This window comes from Macaca mulatta, chromosome 20 (genome assembly GCF_049350105.2).
Source record: "Macaca mulatta isolate MMU2019108-1 chromosome 20, T2T-MMU8v2.0, whole genome shotgun sequence".
Lineage (NCBI taxonomy): Eukaryota > Metazoa > Chordata > Mammalia > Primates > Cercopithecidae > Macaca > Macaca mulatta.
In genome coordinates this window covers 83,319,626-83,339,269 of record NC_133425.1, presented here as the reverse complement: position 1 = coordinate 83,339,269, position 19,644 = coordinate 83,319,626, and the positions used below count along the sequence as shown (strand labels likewise).

Here is a 19,644-nt window from a genome sequence, read left to right as displayed (position 1 = left end):
GACCATCCTGGCTAACATGGTGAAACCCCGTCTCTACTAAAAATACAAAAAACTAGCCGGGCGTGGTGGCGGGCGCCTGTAGTCCCAGCTACTCGGAGGCTGAGGCGGGAGAATGGCGTGAACCCGGGAGGCGGAGCTTGCAGTGAGCCGAGATCGCGCCACTGCACTCCAGCCTGGGCGACAGAGCGAGACTCCGTCTCAAAAAAAAAAAAAAAAAAATATTGGCATATAGTTGATTCACTGTAATTTTTAAAAAATGAAGTAGCTAGTCATCAGCAAAGACCGCTGTCTATAGTGAAGGTTCACTTACTCACCAGTCGGTACAAGGATCCGATCTGGTCCCCTGGAGTTAATGAAGTTACAGTCACATTAGTGAGGGCGTTATAAGAGGAGCGGGAAGTGCGCTCTGGCCTGTGTGGCACCAGATATGGGGGCCACTTAACGTGTGTGCACTAGACCATTCGTAAAGGTCACAGAGGTCCTTTCGTCAACACCTCGAAACGCCCACGTCAAGAAAACCCTGAAACCTTCCGACGGTTCCTCTCTCTGAAAATGTCACCAGGGTGGAGAAAGAGAAATTATCCACGTTGCACTCAGCGGCCCAGGAAAAGCCTAGGAGGCCGAGTGGAATGCTGGAACGCTGAGCCTGGCTGCCCTTAAGTGCGAGGACTTGGAGTTTGCCCGGCCAGGGCTTAGAGTCTAAGCCTTCCCTTGGCAAGTTGCTGAGGCTCTCAAGCCTCGGCTTCCCACTCTGGGAACTGGTGTTCAGATCCCACAGCTCACAGGGATATTGGGAGGGGTCCATGGCATGGAGGTGACGAAGCGTTTAGTAGAGGGTCGGATCCCAGATGTGCTCATGTTACCACGGGCTGAGTGGCCACGAGCCGGGCACATTTCACTGTAATCCCTATTCTTTGTGAAGAACAGGAAGGTAAGAGTGGTTGAGTGATACACCTGGGGTCACACAGCCATAGTGGGGGTAGAGACGAGAGGAGGCAGGTGCTGAGAAGTGGCAGCAAAGGTAGTGAAGGTGCAACCGCGTCCTTGTCAGCGAGGAAGGGGTGTCGTCTTGCTCCTGCGGCAACGGGGAAGACTTCACAAAGTTTGGGGCCAGAGTGGGTAGGATCAGATTTGTGTCTTGAAAAGTCCATCTGGCGGCCAGGCGCGGTGGCTCACACCTGTAATCCTAGCACTTTGGGAGGCCGAGGCGGGCAGATCACCTGAGGTCGGGAGTACGCAACCAGCCCAACCAACATGGTGACACCCTGTCTCTGCTAAAAATACAAAATTATCTGGGTGTGGTGGCGCATGGCTGTCATCCCGGCTACTCGGGAGGCTAAGGCAGGAGAATCGCTTGAACCCGGGAGGTGGAGGTTGCGGTGAGCCAAGATCACACCACTACACTCCAGCCTGGGCAACAAGAGCGAGACTCTGTCTCAAAAAAAGAAAAGAAAAGCCCGTCTGGCTGGAGCACTGGAAAAGGAGTTCAGGGAGGGAATATATTATCCTGCATGAATTTGGGGAGCGCAGTGGAGAAGGCTGTGGCAGGCTCCAAGTGAGAGATGGAAAGAGACAGAGGCTTGCTGCAGGGGGTTGCAGTGAGGACGGGATGAAGAGAAATGGGCAGATTGGAGAGGTTCCACAGGGTGAAGTCCACAGGACTTGCCCATGAGCCCAGTACTGGGGGCGGCCAAAGGAGAGGGGGTGCCCAGGTGCCATACTGGATGGTGGACGTACAGCTCCCGGAGGTGGGAGACCAGACATCATGGCCACCGCGCATGGTCGTGGGGACTGTCCCTGAAAACACGTCTTTGCAATCGTTCCTCGGGGGGTGCTCCTTCTGTAATTCGTCCTCCACTCTCCCCATCCCCCCACCCCACTTTGCCACTTCATGCAGGGGCACTGTAAGGGTTTGAAGGTCTCACTGGAAGAGGTCAGCTTTGGGGTGAACTAGAGCCCTGAAAGGGGACCCCATTGGGAAACATGATGATCCAGGGGTGACAGGAGGGGGTGGCCATCAGCACCACTCAGCCCCACCTGGCATGGATCCCACCTGCTCCAGGGACAGGCCACACACTCTGGGCTGTCGAGAGAGACCAGGATCCTACCCAGTCACTGCTGTGTGGATACGGTGCCCTCTGAAACTGGGGAAACAACCTAAGCTTCCTGTACCTTCCTCCCTTGTAAAGTGGGTCAGCAAGGCTCAAATATGGGGGCCACTTACATGTGTGTGCGCTAGGCCATTTTTAAAGGTCACAGAGGCCCTTACTATCTGCGTAGTAACATGCATTTGAGAGAGAGAGAGAGAGAGAGAGAGAGAGAGAGAGAGACTGGCCTTGCCTCGGCCTAGCATTTTGACTGATTTGTTTTGTCCAGACAAACATACGGCCAAGCAGTCTTCATGGTCGGTTCTCAATCTGGGCTGATATGAGACCCTCTGAAAACACCCAAGCCTACCCCTCCAGGACTGGGGCCAGGTTCACCGGCTCCAGAAACCCCCGGGAGTCCACCACACAGACTCCCTCATCTCTGTCTCCGACTCTCTCTCTCTGATTCTCTCTCCACCCCGCCCTTCCCATCTTTGGGCTTGGTTTTTCCCCTTTTTTTTTTTAGGCGGAGTCTCGCTGTGTCACCCAGGCTGGAGTGCAATGGCGTGATCTCGGCTCACTGCCACCTCCGCCTCCCGGGTTCAAGTGATTCTCCTTCCTCAGCCTCCCGAGTTGCTGGGATTACAGGCGCCTGCCGCCAAGCCTGGCTATCATTTTTGTATTTTTTTAGTAGAGACGGGGTTTCACCACATTGGCCAGGCTGGTCTCAAACTCCTGGGCTCAAGTGATTCTCCCACCTCGGCATCCCAAAGTGCGGGATAATAGGCGTGAACCACCTCGCCTGGCTGGTTTTTCTCCATTCTTGAGCAGGATCTCGCGAAGGGGTCCCAGCAACTACCAACAGGTTTTTCCAGTTCAGCCATCCCCTGGGAGAGGGAGGACCTCTTTCCTCAATCATTCCAGCAAGACTCCCGGGGCGACGCTTACTGGCCAGCCTGTGTACCTGGCAATGACTGTCACTCCGAGTGGCCAGTCCTGAGACACGTCCGGGGGAAGGGTCAGCCTGGTCCAGCCTCGTGGAGGGCAGGTGGGGAGGGCTGGTCTCCCAGAGAAAACCCAGCAGCTGCCAGGGAGAAGAGCTGGGTGTGTGCAAGCAGAAACAGCACCGGTCGCCAGCGGGGTCCCCCAGGGCTCTCCTCCTGCCCGCGTGAATGCTGACGTCAGCACCGACGTTCTGTCGGGCGGCAGCTCTGTCCTCCTGTCTGAGAATGGGAGCAGCCGTTGATGCGAACTCCCCAGGAGAGGCTGCGTATGGTGCAATTAATCCAGGTCGCCCAAGCCAGACAGCTGATTAGGATCTCAACAGGGGCTGCTGGGCGTTCGAGTCCTTATTAATGAGAAGTTGCTGCTATGGAGCAGGTGGGGGAAACAGGTGTACAAATCCATGCAATCAGTAAAAACCCATAAAAAATCCAGTGGCAGTGACAGTGGGCCAGAGTGCCAGGGAGCCCTTGCTTTTCCAACTCGCTGTCTTCCAGGCTCTGTCGGTGGTCGGCGTGGCCCGTGGAAATCAACGAGAACGTGCCCGCCAGAAAACACGAAGAAAACCCAGGAAATTAGCAAGGGAAGAAGAAAAGAGGATAGCTTGACCACCTCTCAGAGAAAGCAGGGGGACTCTGAGATCATGCAACAAAACAGAAGACAGCTAATGAGAAATCTATGCAGACAAGAGAAAAGTGATAACTGGCTATTTGGAAAACCCAGGCGCTCCTGCCGGCTGGGTGTATCATAAGCCCTAAGAGGAAGATTTTGTAGAGTGAACAGTCATTACACATAACTTATCCTTTAAGAAGATTTTAAACTTTACCTTTCAGATTGACTTAGTGTGATGTTTTAGAAGCATTTGTCAAAGAATAAAACACAAACCATGAAGAAAAAAAAAAAAGCCCAGTGGCTCAGCAAAAGAAATTACTGTGAACAAAACTTGTGCAGAAACTTCCGTGTGTTTTCAAGGATTTTGTCCAATACAAGTTTTTCCTATTTGATTTTTTCACCTAAAATAGCATTTCTTCATGGACAGTGTATCATTTTGAGATCATGGAGTACGGTGGAGAGCAGTCAGTGCATTTATAAATGACTTTCAATTTCTGGCTGGGCGCAGTGGCTCACGCCTATAATCCCAGCACTTTGGGAGGCCGAGGCGGGCAGGTCACCTGAGGTCGGGAGTTCACGACCAGACTGACCAACATGGAGAAACCCTGTCTCTACTGAAAATACAAAATTAGCCAGGCGTGGTGGCTCATGCCTGTAATCCCAGCTACTCGGGAGGCTGAGGCAGGAGAATCACTGGAACCCAGGAGGAGGAGGTTGCAGTGAGCCAAGATCGCACCACTGTACTCTAACCTGGGCAACAAGAGTTAAATTCTGTCTCAAAAAAAAAAAAAAGAGAAAAAAAGAAATGACTTTCAATTTCTATCACATGAGAATAAAGCCCTATTTCAAAAAGTGATGCAGAGAAATTTGAGGGTTCTCAGAGAATGGTGGGCTCTAGGCTTCTCTCACTCACTCCAGTAAAAAGCTTTTCACACACACTTGCCATGAACATGCATATATGTACATTTATATCTGTGTGTTAGGTACTAATGTAGTGTGGGCTCTATGGGACATATGAAAAATAGAAAATCTTAACAGGTGAGAAAAAAATAAGAATAGAAATTTCAATCTTCTGCATGTGGAAGGGTTATCTGGGTACACAGGGTCCATTTTAGAAAAAATCAATTAAAGAAGGTTTGACTTAAACATTTTGGGTTCAAATATGAAGAATGTTTGTAAACAGACAAAGAGGAGCAGTTTCTTGATCTCCTACCTTCTAATTTAAGAAATGAAGGCCGGGTGCAGTGGCTCACGCCTGTAATCCCAGCACTTTGGGAGGCCGAGGCGGGCGGATCATGAGGTCAGGAGATTGAGACCATCCTGGCTAACACGGTAAAACCCTGTCACTACCAAAAAATACAAAAAACTAGCTGGGCGTGGTGGCGGGCGCCTGTAGGCCCAGCTACTTGGGAGGCTGAGGCAGGAGAATGGCGTAAACCTGGGAGGCGGAGCTTGCAGTGAGCTGAGATCCGGCCACTGCACTCCAGTCTGGGTGACAGAGCGAGACTCCGTCTCAAAAAAAAAAAAAAAGGATGAATGAAATCGCACCTATTTTGTGGCAAGCAAGTGCTCTGTGACTTCAGGTGCCCTGGTGGGTGGACAGAAGCTGACTCCTCCCCCAGCCCGTCCACCCAGCAGCACTTTGGCCAGTCCCATTCCTGTACGTCTGAGCCTGCCAGTCCCTCCTCACATGTACACCGTGGCTTTGTGTCTGCTATTGAGTGTCCCGGAGCCCCAAACCACAGGGTGAACACCACGAAAGAAACAGGGACTCTGCTCTCATCCGCTCGCCCCCGCCCCGTGTAATCCCCTGGTGCTCACACAGCCCCCCCGTAAAGTTTTTCTAGCTCCCTGGCAGATTTGTGCCGCTGTTTGCCAGATCAAAGCCCAGTGACCTGAGTGGCCTGTCCCCAGCAGAGGCCACTTGTCCCTGTGGACCCATCCCGTTGGGAAAGGCATGGGTTGAACTTTAACCATTACGCTCAGGGGTTGGGATGAGTTTCTACAAAAAGAGGTGGGTACACGCCAGTCCACGGTGGTCCTGATCAAAGTGAGGACAGCAGGGAACATCACCCTCTTCAGATTGGAGTCAGTGGGAACAGACCCAAGATGTCGGGGAGGAACGCTTGGAAGACCTCAGCTTTCTCCTTGGTGGAGCAGATGTGGGCCCCCCTCTGGAGCCGTCCAATGAGGCCAGAGCGATGGTGTTCTCAGCATTCCTGTGCACGGCAAACCAGCACTAACACTTGTAAGTAGAGCCTCAAATTTCCCAAGATGCAACTGGATCCTTGTCTTAGCTGATGGGGTCTCTCAAGACAGGAGAGGAGACACGGTCCAGGCCAGATAGGTTCAGATTTCCAATCTGTTTCTATTTTTTTTTCTTGTTTCTTTTTTCTTTCTTTTTTTTTTTTTTTTTTTTTTTTTTTTTTTTTGAGACGGAGTCTCGCTCTGTCGCCCAGGCTGGAGTGCAGTGGCCGGATCTCAGCTCACTGCAAGCTCCGCCTCCCAGGTTCACGCCATTCTCCTGCCTCAGCCTCCCGAGTAGCTGGGACTACAGGCGCCCGCCACCTCGCCCGGCTAGTTTTTTGTATTTTTTAGTAGAGATGGGGTTTCACCGTGCTAGCCAGGATGGTCTCGATCTCCTGACCTCGTGATCCGCCCATCTCGGCCTCCCAAAGTGCTGGGATTACAGGCGTGAGCCACCGCGCCCGGCCTCTTTTTTTTTTTTTTTTTGAGACAGAGTCTTGCTGTATGGCCCAGGCTGGAGTGTAGTGGCGTAATCTCAGCTCACTGCAACCTCCCCCTCCCGGCTTCAAGCAATTATCCTGCCTCAGCCTCCTGAGTAGCTGGGACTACAGGCGCCCGGCACCACGCCCGGCTAATTTTTTGTATTTTTTGTGGAGATGGGGTTTCACCGTGTTAGCCAGGCTGGTCTCAAACCCCTGACCTCGTGATCTGCCTGTCTCGGCCTCCCAAAGTGCTGGGATTACAGGCTTGAGCCACCGCGCCCGGCCCTCTTTTTTCTTTTTTTGATGAAGTTTTGCTCTTTTGCCCAGGCTGGAGTGCAATGTCATGATCTCGACTCACTGCAACCTCGGTCCCCAGATTCAAGTGGCTCTCCTGCCTCAGCCTCCCAAGTAACTGGGACTACAGGCACCCGCCACCGCACCCGGCTAATTTTTTTGTATTTTGGTAGAGACAGTGTTTCACCATGTTGGCCAGGCTGGTCTCGAACTCCTGACCTCAGGTGATCCACCCACCTCGGCCTCCCAAAGTGCTAGGATTGCAAGCATGAGCCACCATGCCCGACCACACTCCGTTTCTCTTGTATTTGGTGGCCTTGGGTGAATCATTTAGCCTCTGTTTCAGGGGTCCTGGGGAGGGTGAGATGCTGGGAGCAGGCGGGTAGTCCGTGTTCCCACAGGACATACTGGCATGACTCACCATCCAGACCCAGCGGAATGGGCCGCGCTAACCAGTCACGATCACTCCTAAACTTTTCGGCAAAGAACACTTTCAAGCAAACCTGTAACAAATAAACCACTCAGCCAGCTGTGCCAAGAAACTGCCCCGTGCCAGCCCCTCCTGGCTGCATGGTCAGTGCCTTGTGACCTCGGACGAGGCCCTTCCTCTTTCTGGGTCTCAGGTGCTTCCTCTGCAGAATGAGAGCCTGCTTCGGCAGCTGCCAAGTTCTCTTCTAACTCAGGTCTTCCATACGTTCTGTGTTTGGGCCATCCAAAGAGGATGGGCTTAGGAGCCGGACCCCAGGCATGCGGTGCTACTGATGCTGGCTGAGGTGGAACCTCGGCAGGTCTTCACCCCCGAGCCTCCATGTCCTCATCTCGAGATGGGGGTGGCCAGACTTTCCAGGGCCATGGAAGGATGACATGATGCATGTAGAAAGCCTGGCCTGCTCCAGATCCTCAGTGAGCTGCACTCATTCCCTCTGTTGGGGTCCACACCTGTGGACTGGAGTGCAGTGGTGTATCTTGGCTCACTGTGGCCTCTGTCTCCTGGGTTCAAGCGATCCTCTTGACTCACCCTCCCAAGTAGCTGGGACTACAGGTGTGCACCGCCACGCCCAACTAATTTTTGTATTTTTAGTAGAGATGGGATTTCGCCAGGCTGGTCTCAAACTCCTGACCTCAAGTGATCTACCTGCCTCGGCCTCCCAAAGTGCTGGGATTACAGGCATGAGCCACCATGCCCGCCCCTGTCTTTTATTCTTAATGACCGTTAAGAGTGCTAGGCTGCCTAGATTGGAATCTTGACCCCACTGCCCTACGGCTGTTGCCCCTCTGTGACTTTTCCCTTTTTTTGAGACTAATTTCAGTCTTGTTGCCTAGGCTGGAGTGCAATGGTGCGATCTCCAGCTCACCGCAACCTCCAGCCTCCAGGGTTCAAGCGATTCTCCTGCCTCAGCCTCCCAAGTAGCTGGGATTACAGGCATGTGCCACCACACCCGGCTAATTTTGTATTTTTAGTAGAGACAGGGTTTCTCCATGTTGGTCAGGGTGGTCTTGAACTCCCAGCCTCAGGTCATCTGCCCACCTCGGCCTCCCAAAGTGCTGGGATTGCAGGCATGAGCCACCGTGCCTGGCTATCCCCTCTGTGACTTTCTTAACTTCCCCCAGCCTTGGTTTTGTCATCTGTAACAGGGGGTTGATAATGGTGCTTACTGCACAGTGTCGTTGGGAGAAGGGTCCGAGGTGGGACCTGCAAAGGCTGGGGACAGCACATGGCTCCAGGAAGCCCTCGCTAGATGCCAGCTGCTGCTGTTGCTAACAAAGGCAGAGGTGGGTGCCCTGTGTCTATTTAAGCATTGCCCTGTCAGTGGGCAGCAGGTAGCATCCCATTTCTTACTATGGCAACATGTCCTTTACATCTTGTGCTAGAGAGAGTCATATTCTGTATTAGCACCTAAATCCATTTACCCCGTGGTCCTCAATCTGTTCCCAGCGAACAGAGGGCTCTGCCAAATCATTTCAGAGTTCCACAAAGAGCAGAATATTCTGCCAAGCGGGGAAGATTGGAACATCATAAGGAATTCATCCTTCTATGTTTGTATTTTATTTATGGGCATTCTGAAGGTTATTTCATTTGGGAAAAGAATATCGTTACTAAAAATGATTGAAAAATCACTGGTGGTTTGGCCTTGAGAGAAAAGTCAAAGAGTTACAAAACGTTCAGTGATAATTTTAGAACCAGGCATGGGGGCTCACACCTGTAATCCCAGCACTACTTTGGGAGGCTGATGTGGGAGGATGGCTCAAGGCCAGGAGTTCAAGATCAGCCTAGGCAAAACAGCAAGAACCCATCTCTTTAAAAAAAAAAAAAATGAAAAAATTAACTGGACATGGTGGTGCTCACCTGTCATCCCAGCTACTCGGGAGGCTGAGGTAGGAGGATCACTGATCCCAGTAATTGGAGGCTGCAGTGAGCCCTGATCAGGCCACTGCACTCCAGCCTGGGTTACACACCAAGACCCTAAGAAAAAATAATAATAATAATTTTAGGGATCATTTAATCATGTTTTCCAGTCACATTTCAGGGTGTGCACTGGCAGTACCCATCTATTCCTAAGTGTGTGATCAGCAACATTACATTGGTAACTTAAAATTGGCCATGGTGAAAATATTTACACCACAGTAATTGGCAAACACTGGAAATCAAAGATTCTAATTTCCTGGGAGAACGGCTTATTAAACACCAACCAGCACACCGCTGCACATTCTTGGACATTTTACTGGGTATTTCCTGCTCAGTTGTGCATAAGTCTTCTTGGGTTTGGCTCCTCCCGGCTGAGTGTGGCTGGTCTGGGCTCCCCACTCTGGGTGGGTGCAGGCCTGCTCACTGCATCTCTCATCCTCCCTCCGCAGCCACCTGAGGCCTGTTCTTCTCACAGCGGAGGGCGGGCACTCACAGGGCGAGGCCAGTGGTGCCCGTGTATTCCAAGCTACTGCTCACGTCACATCTGCTCATGTCCTGGTGGTCAAAGCAGGTCACCAGGTGGCCAAGCCTAGTGACAACAGGGGAGGGGATGGCTCCTCCCATGGAGGTTAAGGGGGAAGGAATTGGAGATTTGCTGAACCATTGTCAAACCTGGAGACTGAGAATGCATCAGGGAGAGAGGGTCTCCTTCCAGGCTGCCCCCATGTGAATTAGGAGCAAACACTGGTCCCCTGGGTCTTTGATTCCATGTCCCCTGCACCTGGGCCAGGGCTTGACCCATAGGAGCACCTCTGTAAATATTTGTTGACTGATTGAAAAAGAGGATAACGTTTGTATTACCTCCCATCGGAGCCCTAGTTGAGTTAGCACAGAACCCAGGTTGCTGTGCACCAGGATCGGCTGTGCGGAGATTGGAAGCCGATTCAGCATTCAGGCGTGGCCTCCATGCAGGTGGCAATGACCACCATCCGTTTGTTGGGTGACACACACAGAATTCAACGTGGGTGTTTCATTGTTGGTGGGCCCGTTGGTGTAGCTCAGCAAGCAGAACCTAAAAATACCTAAAAATACCCGCTCTTCCCGCGTCCTGCGTCTCTGTGAGCCGGGGAAGCCTGCGCCTCCTGCCTAGATGAGCGTCTCCTGCCTAGATGAGCGCCTCCCCCGTGGCATCCATGGCTTTTGGGTTCTGTCTACATTCAGGTCTGTGCCGCTGTGTTAAACGCCCCTTGCCCAGCAGGGAGGAAGGGAGGCAGCAGCCGTGGGACCGCGGAGAGCGCGCTGAATCCTGCTTCCCTTTGGATGCAAAGGAGATTTGTGAGGCCTCGAAGGGGCTTTTTTTTTTCTTTTTTTTTTTAGATGGAGTCTCCCTCTTGTTGCTCAGGCTGGGGTGCAATAGCACAATCTCGGCTCACTGCAACCTCCACCTCCTGGGTTCAAGGGATTCTCCTGCCTCAGCCTCCCAAGTAACTGAGTAGCTGGGATTACAGGCGTGCACCACCACACCCGGCCTTTCCAAAGAGGGGCTCTTTGGAGAGAGCCCGCCAGCTCCCGTGCCTGTAGTCGTCCATCATGTGAGAGAGAACAGAACGCATCTGCAGGACGCTGCAGGGCCCACCGTTTCCCAGCTCCGGCTTAGTCCTGGCTTTCGAGCACTTAGCGAGTTACGTGTGTGACCGCGCTGTAAAGCAGGGGCAGGAAAACGCATCTTCCCGGTCTATAACACGTGGGAAGGCATTCCAGGCCTTCGCGGGTGCCAGCGAGCTTATCTTCTCAGCAAAGCTGCTGTGATTCTACTCCCTTATTCTCCTTCCTGCAGATGAAGAAACTGAGACTGGGGGAAGGTGGTAAATAACATGCCAGGTAACTGGGAGAGTGAGTGGGGAGAGCCGGAGTTTTGGCCCACAGATGTGTCTTCCCCACTGCACAATGAGTAAAACTTTAAAAATTACTTGGCAAGGCCAGGCGCAGTGGCTTATGGCTGTAATCCCAGCACTTTGGGAGGGAGGCTGAGGCAGGTGGATCACCTGAAGTCAGGAGTTCTAGACCAGCCTGGCCAACATGGTGAAACACCGTCTTTACTAAAAATACAAAAATTGGCCAGGCGTGGTGGCGGGCGCCTGTAATCCCAGTTACTCGGGAGACTGAGGCAGGAGAATCACTTGAACCCAGGAGGCGGAGGTCGCAGTGAACTGAGATCACGCCATTGTACTCCAGCCTGCGCAAGAGCGCAAGACTCTATCTCAAAAAAAAAAAAAAAATTACTTGACAACACCTGAACATTGGTATACTCTACCTGTACATCTGTATTTCTAGCTTCTCTTTAAGTATCCACCGCAGGCACGGTGGCTCATGCCTGTAATCCCAGCACTTTGGGAGGCCGAGGCGGGCAGATCACGAGGTCAGGATATTGAGACCGTCCTAGCCAACGTGGTGAAACCCCGTCTCTACTAAAAGTACAAAAATTCCCCAGACATGGTGGTGCGTGCCTGTAACCCCAGCTACTTGGGAGGCTGAGGTAGGAGAATCACTTGAACCAGGGTTTCACAGTGTTAGCCAAGATGGTCTCGATCTCCTGAACTCGTGATCCTCCCGCCTCAGCCTCCCAAAGTGCTGAGATTACAGGCGTGAGCCACCACGCCCAGCACTTTTTAACTTAAACATGTATTATACATTCTACTGACCTCTGATGGTTTACTTATTAAATAACAGTTTAAAAATTTTTCAAGTTCATTAAAGAACAAAACACAGCAATGCGCTAACCATTCGACTCGCCTGGAGAAACATTTCCAACAGGGCTATACATCTTTTTTTTTTTTTTTGAGACTGAATTTGCTTTTGTCATCCAGGCTGGAGTGCAATGGCGCCATCTCTGCTCACTGCAATCTCCGCCTCCCAGGTTCAAGTCATTCTCCTGCCTCAGCCTCCCAGGTAGCTGGGATTACAGGCATGAGCCACTGCACCTGGCTAATTTTTGCATTATTAGTAGAGACAGGGTTTTAGCATGTTGGCCAAGTTGGTCTCAAACTCCTGACCTCAGGTGATCCACCCACCTCGGCTTCCCAAAGTACTGGGATTATAGGCGTGAGCCACCACGCCCAGCCAGGGCTATCCATCTTTATCCTTGTTTTCTAGACTTCTGCTGGACACACCCTTTGAGCCAGCAATTCTGTGGTTAGGAGTTTGTAAGAAGAAAATAATTCAGACGGCCGGGCGTGGTGGCTCAAGCCTGTAATCCCAGCACTTTGGGAGGCCGAGACAGGCGGATCACGAGGTCAGGAGATCGAGACCATCCTGGCTAACCCGGTGAAACCCCATCTCTACTAAAAAATACAAAAAACGGCCGGGCGCGGTGGCTCAAGCCTGTAATCCCAGCACTTTGGGAGGCCGAGACGGGCGGATCATGAGGTCAGGAGATCGAGACCATCCTGGCTAACACGGTGAAACCCCGTCTCTATTAAGAAATACAAAAAACTAGCCGGGCGAGGTGGCGGGCGCCTGTAGTCCCAGCTACTCGGGAGGCTGAGGCCGGAGAATGGCGTGAACCCGGGAGGCGGAGCTTGCAGTGAGCTGAGATCCGGCCACTGCACTCCAGCCTGGGCGACAGAGCGAGACTCCCTCTCAAAAAAAAAAAAAAAAGAAGAAGAAAATAATTCAGATGAGAATACAGAGAAAGAACAGCAACTTCATCACAGCTTTAACTGCAAGAAGTTGGAAATAACCTAAATATCATCACCAAATAATGGATTTTAAAAATTGTGTCATAATTGTACAATATAAATGTATCACCATTAAAAAGAATTGTATATATATTTTTTTAATTGACAAAATGAGTTCACAATGTTAAATTCAAAAAGGCAATTTACAAGATAATATACACAGTAAAAATCTTGTTCATTAAAATAAAAAATCCTCGCCTGGTGTGGTGGTACACACCTCTAATCCCAGCACTTTGGGAGATGCCTGACTCACTTTGGGAGAGGCAGGAGAATCACTTGAGGCCAGGAGTTTGAGACCAGCCTGGGCAACATAGTGGGACCTTGTCTCTACAAAAAATGAAAAAGTTAGCCAGGCATGGTGGTGTTTACCTGTAGTCCCAGCTGCTTGGGAGGCTGAGGTGGGAGGATCACTTCAGCCTAGGTGTTGGAGGCTGTGGTGACTGGCACCACTGCACTCCAGCCTGGGCGGCACAGTGAGACCTGATCTCAAAAAAAGACTATTCCAGGGCCGGGTGCGGTGGTTCAAGCCTGTCATCCCAGCACTTTGGGAGGCCGAGATGGGCGGATCACGAGGTCAGGAGATCAAGACCATCCTGGCTAACATGGTGAAACCCCGTCTCTACTAAAAAATACGAAAAACTAGCCGGGCGAGGTGGCGGGCACCTGTAGTCCCAGCTACTTGGGAGGCTGAGGCAGGACAATGGTGTAAACCCGGGAGGCGGAGCTTGCAGTGAGCCGAGATCATGTCACTGCACTCCAGCCTGGGCAACAGAGCGAGACTCCGTCTCAAAAAAAAAAAAAAAAAAAAAAAAAAAAAAAAAAAGACTATTCCATTTAATCCCCTTTGAGAACCTGAGCTGGTTTAGCTCAGGCCTGTGAAGGTGAGGACAGGAGCCGCAGGGCACGCCAGGCCTCCGGGGTGACGTCCCCAGACAAGGAGACTCTGTAGACTCTGTATTTGGAAGCTGCTCTCAGGTTTCGAGAGCAGGATATCCCAAGGAGCCTTCAGACCCTGTCTCTTAAGGAAAAAAAAAAAGAAAAATCCAGCTCTGTCTTCGAATAAGGCTACTGCACAGAGAATAGGCGGGGCAGACACACACCGTGGGGTGCGATCATGGACAGCTGCTGCTTCACGCATACACTTTTCTGCTTTTTTTTTGGAGACAGAGTTTCTGTCACCCAGGCTGGAGTGCAGTGGTGTGATCTCGGCTCACTGCAACCTCCACCTGGGTTGAAGCTGTTCTCCTGCCTCAGCCTCCCAAGTAGCTGGGATTACAGGTGCCTGCCACCACACCCAGCTAATTTTATATTTTCAGTAAAGATGGGATTTCACCATGTTGGTCAGGCTGGTTTCAAACTCCGACCTCAGATGGCCCACCCGCCTCGCCTCCCAAAGTGGTGGGATTACAGGTGTGTGCCACTGTTCCTGGCCTCTCAACTGTTTTTGATTAGTGGCTCTTACTTTAAAAAGGACAATCAAAGCAGTTTGAAATGAGCCTCGAGGAAGTGGGTAGAGGGGCTGCCACTCTGCTGAATCTTCTCCCCGCGGAGGTTTCATTTCCTCCTTGCCAAAGGGCTTGGAGGGTGAGACTTCCAAAGCAGCTCCAGTTTCTACAGGACCCATTAGGTGGGATTCCTGTGAGGAGGAAGGGAGGTTTCAAACCCTTCCGGAGAGACAAGAGCCCCACTGCGCTCAGCCTGCCTTCCGGACAGCGCCCTCCTCCGTCCACCTGCCCTCCCCAAGGTCTCTCCGTACTTCTCCTGGCCACTCTGTGACGACGGCAGCACAGAAATCAAAACCCCATCCACACGGGCGGCACAGGCCGAGGGAGTTGCTTCCGGGTGGGAAAGAGAGTCCCCAGGTGGTGCGGAAAAGAGAGGAGAAGGCGAACACGCTGTGGGCACATGCCCAGCTGCCCAGGGGCCCCCACGTGCCAGTTTCCCGTGAGCCGAGACCTGTGGGGTCTCGTGTGGCCAGGTTTCTGCCCTGTCCGTCCAAAACACGGGATGAAGCTGATGCCTCACTCAGGGTCTCCTTCTCTCTCCCCGCAGTGCACCCACTCTGGACGGGCACAGTCTCCGTGCCAGGGGGCACCCGGCAGTCTCCCATCAACATCCAGTGGAGGGACAGCATCTACGACCCCCGGCTAAAGCCACTCAGGGTCTCCTATGACGCAATATCCTGCCTGTACGTCTGGAACACTGGCTACCTCTTCCAGGTGGAATTTGACGATGTCACCGAGGCATCAGGTAAGTGCCAGCTGGGGCTCGAGGGCTTTCTCCTCTCCTGTTGTTCTGGGAGCAGGATAGGGGGCTTCGCGGAGTAGAGGGAGGAGAGCAGGAAGGTGCTGCTTTCCTTGTGCTGCTGGGGCAGGGACGGAGACTCGCTTGGGGGAAGACACACCCGGGGGATGGTGCGAAGGTTCTCGAGGGGACCGGAGCCTGGTGCTCACTTTACAGATGAGAATGCCGCCAGCACCTGCATGCACACAGGTGCACCTAGCAAGGAAAAACCCTTCCCACAGGGCTCGCTCTGCAGGGGTTGGGAGACACAAGCTAATTGAAATGTGAACACTTTGCACGTTGGAAGAGGAACTCAGAACGGGGTGGAGGACAGAAGGCAGTGGTGGCTGTGACGCCCACACTGGCCTTGATAATCTAGGCAGAGGCCTGCAAGGAAGATGGGCCCACAGCAGGGCAGGGGTGTCGGGAGCCTGGAAATGAGATCACTGCAGGCTTGAGCAGGCGGTGACCTGGTCGACCTTTATTTTATTTATTGAGACAGAGTCTTGCTCTGTCCTTCAGGATGGAGTGTGTGGCGTGATCTCAGCTCGCTGCAATCTCTGTCTCCTGGGTTCAAGTGATTCTTCTGCCTCAGCCTCCCGAGTAGCTGGGATTACAAGTGGCTGCCACCATGCCCGGCTAATTTTTGTATTTTTAGCAGAAACGGGATTTCGCCATGTTGGCCAGGCTACTCTCAAACTCCTGACCTCAGGTGATCCGCCCACCTTGGCCTCCCAAAGTGCTGGGATTACAGACATGAGCCACCATGCCCAGACCTGGCTGACCTTTTAAATGGACCCCCCAGCTGCTGTGAAGGACAGACTGAGGAGGCGCCTGGAGGGGAGCAGGGGTTAAATAGGAGGCGGTCCGGGGAGATGCAGGTGGGAGACGGTGGTGGAGGAACGGGGTGGGCTGGGAGGTGACTTGAGAGGTCCTGGAAGCCACCAAGCCCTTACTGGGTTCCAGCGCTTGGCCAAGGGCTTCTGCGGATCATCTCAGCAAACCTTCACCATGATTCTCGGAAGTTCCAGGCGGATGCTCTGCGGTTTGAGAAGGTTCTCTCTATGCCTATTATGTTTGCATTTTTATCAGGGTGGCTGTCAGGTCCTACCTGGTGTTTTCCCAGCACCAGCTGGTGGCACCGTAAGCCGCCTTCATGCCAAACACCTGCTCTCCCTCCTGCGGCGAGTCTGGAATTGGGCCACGTGCTGGGTATCAGGTGCCTATGTGAACAGCTCCCAATAAACCCTTGGGCACTGAGTCGCTAGTGAGCTGCCCTGGTACAGAACACGTCACACGTGTTGTCGCTGCTGGTTTAGGGGAGAATTAAGTCTGTCCTGTGCGTCTCCCCTGGAGTCCTCCAGATACAGCCCAGGCACCTCTTCGCGTGGCTGATCTCGCTCTGCATCCTTTTGCTGAATGTAGCTTAGCTCTGAGGGTGGCTCTGTGCTGGACCCGGTGACTCTTCCTGGGGAATCATCAAACCCGGGGGCCCCGACGCAGCCGCAGCCCCACGTCCTCTCCGGCAGGCATCCCATCTGCCTCCTCCCGGGTGTGTCCGACATGCCTGGGGATCTTACTTTGAGCCAACACCCGGCCCTCAGTTGCTGGAGCATCAGGCACCTGGCTAATGTCCTCACCAAGACCTCACACAGTGGGGAGCAGGAGGCCCCAGGGGAATCCTGATACTACTAGGAGGAGGAAGGTATGTGGACGGACCCCCTTTAAAAGCACTGCCAGGCTGGGCGAGCTGGCTCATGCCTGTAATCCCAGCACTTTGGGAAGCCGAGGTGTGTGGATCACCTGAGGTCAGAAGTTCAAGACCAGCCTGGCCAACATGGTGAAACCTCGTCTCTACTAAAAATACAAAAATTAGCCGGTGGCGCACAGCTGAGGTTCCAGTTACTGGAGAGGCTGAGGCAGTAGAATCGCTTGAACCCAGGAGGTGGAGTTTGCAGTGAGCAGAGACTGAGCCACTGCACTCCAGCTTGGGCGACAGAGTGAGACTCCATCTCAAAAGAAAAAAAAAAAAAGTGCTGCCATCCATGAATAGCAGCATGGCACAAAACAGAAGCCACTACAGAAAGTATTGCGGGACCCTCATTTTATGTAAGAAGAAATGGAGGCTTAGAGAAGGGGCGACTGCCAAGGGTGAGTGACCCAGTGCGAGGAGCTGGCTTCCGTTCTGACTGCAGATTCTAGCCCGTCACCAACTCACTTCTTGCCAAGGGCTTCACTTGCACAACTGCAGTCTTTCAACGGTCGTGGGAGACACAAACCAGTCCCCATTTTACAGATGCGAAAAAAGAGGCTTGGGGAGCTCCTTGGTCAGAGACCACAGAGGCCTCCCAATGGGACTCTGTGCTCTGCAAAGAAGGGAATCTGGGGAGCGGGCACCCTTAAAGAATCTGCATCCAACATCCATAAAAATCCAGCAGGAGGCCACCAGGAGCTGAGCTCCACGCAGAAAGGAAGCACCAGCACCCTGGGTGAGTGAGGCCAAGGTCACAGTCGGTCCCCAGGAGAGCCGGCAGCCGGCCCAGGACCCAGACGGGCCTCTGGCTCAAGCCCAGCAGAGGCTGTGTCCAGTAGGCCTTGAGGTCTGCGCGGGAGGCCCGTCCCTCAGCCCCCAGGGCAAGAACAAGAAGTGTTGACAGTGGAGCAGGGACATCTCTGCGGTGCTTTAAGGGCACACTTGTTATTTTTTTGTTTAGCTAGTGGCAGCATGTGTGCCTTGGAATCTAGATGTTTCTGTATTCCCAAGGGAACCCAGCCTCAGGTTTTAGGCTGGAAAACAAGAAAACCGCAGATGGTAATTATCCCCCAGGATCACAAGTCAAAGCCTGCTTTAGGTCAAGAATCTCCACCTTCGTGCCTGTCTGTGTGGCACACCCTCTCCAGGAACAGCCTCGCAACTTTCCCTGGGACCTCCCCTTCCCCACCGCACCTGGTCCTGGCGAGGATATTCATATCAGTGAATAAAGTGCTAATTTTAGTGGGGGGGCTGACAGTTCTCACACATCAGTGTGCATCAACATTTGGAGAGTGTGTTAGAGCACACACTCCTGTTAGAGCACACACTCCTGTCAGCCCAGCCCGGCGGCTCACACCTGTAACCCCAGCACTGTGATAGGCCAAGGCAGGAGGGTCACGAGACTGCATCTCTACAAAAATAAAAATAAAAAAAATTAGTCGGACGTGGTGGTGCATGCCTGAGGTCCCAGTTACTCGGGAGGCTGAGGCAGGAGGCTTCAGCCCAAGAGGTTGAGGCTGCAGTTACCTGGGATTGTGCCACTTAACTCCAGCCTGGGCAACACAGCGAGATCCTGTCTCTCAAAACACACACACACACACAAAAGAACACAACCTGTGCTTCCTCTAGACATTCTGACTTGGCAGGTGCAAGGCAGAGCCAAGAATCTCATGCCAGCAGGCTCCCAGGTGCCGCTGATCCTGACAGTCTGTGGTTTTGTAAGGGCATCTGCTGTGTTGCTGGCTCGGCCTCCATCCTCCTGCCTCCTGGGTCCAATGTTCTTGTTTTCCTTGGGAGACCATCCCCGACTCCCATTCACGGGGGGGGCCAGAGACAGGAGTGGGTGGGGACCTGGGCGTGGCCTCTCAGAACATCCTTGTCACTGGCTGCAGCAATTGGGCCAGGCATGGACATGTGACTCAAGACCAGCCAATGAGAGCCAAGGAGTTTTTTTTTCCTAGGACGTATTTAAAGAGATTATTTCCGTGGCTGGGCAAAAGTCAGCTGTGCCACACAGCAGGTGAGGGCCCTCCTGAGAAAGTGTCCACATGGGAGGACAAAGCCAAGAAGGGGAGAAATCAAGGCCCAAGCCAATTTCAGGGCATCTGAATGTAGCTGTACCTGAAGCCCAGTTAACCCCTATACTAATAAGCCTCTTTTTAAAATCAGCTTAAGTTCCTATCACTTGCTTCCAAGAGTCCTGATACAAGCAAACAAATAAAAGTGGCCAGGTGCGGTGGCTCATGCCTGTAATCCCAACACTTTGGGAAGCTGAGGCAGGTGGATTGCTTGAGGTCAGGAGTTCGAGACCAGCCTGGCCAACATGGTGAAAGCCCATCTCTACTAAAAAATACAAAAATTGACCGGGCATAGTGGCTTACGCCTGTAATCCCAGCACTTTGGGAGGCCGAGGCGGGTGGATCACCTGAGGTCAGGAGATCGAGATCAGTCTGACCAACAGGGAGAAACCCCATCTTTACTAAAAATACAAAAGTAGCCAGGCGTGGTGGTGCATGCCTGTAATCCCAGCTACTCGGAAGGCTGAGGCAGGAGAATCGCTTGAACCTGGGAGGTGGACGTTGTGAGTCGAGATCACGCCACTGCACTCTAGCCTGAGCGACAAAGTGAGACTTAGTCTCAAAAAAAAAATAAAATAAAAGTGATTAAATTGGCCAGGCGCAGTAGCTCATGCCTGTAATCCCAGCACTTTCGGAGGCAGAGGCAGGTGGATCACCTTAGG

At 52.6% G+C, this 19,644-nt stretch overlaps 1 protein-coding gene and 1 pseudogene across 7 annotated transcripts in view; both read left to right on the top strand.

Moving 5' to 3' along the window:
• The window catches only part of CA5A (carbonic anhydrase 5A), a 65,845-nt gene that overhangs the window by 3,518 nt on the left and 42,683 nt on the right, over positions 1 to 19,644 (top strand). For 4 of the 7 annotated variants that reach the window (XM_077986686.1, XM_028841109.2, XM_028841108.2 and 1 more), the window contains exons 1-2: positions 5,689 to 5,949; positions 14,921 to 15,118. In XM_077986686.1, the coding sequence (XP_077842812.1) occupies positions 5,811 to 5,949; positions 14,921 to 15,118 (337 nt within the window). In that variant the 5' untranslated portion in view covers positions 5,689 to 5,810. Of the gene's footprint in view, positions 1 to 5,688; positions 5,950 to 14,920; positions 15,119 to 19,644 lie in introns of those variants that run through there. The other 3 variants (XM_015126764.3, XM_015126763.3, XM_077986687.1) reach the window with 2 other exon arrangements.
• On the top strand, positions 3,459 to 3,788 carry LOC144337769 (small EDRK-rich factor 1 pseudogene; annotated as a pseudogene).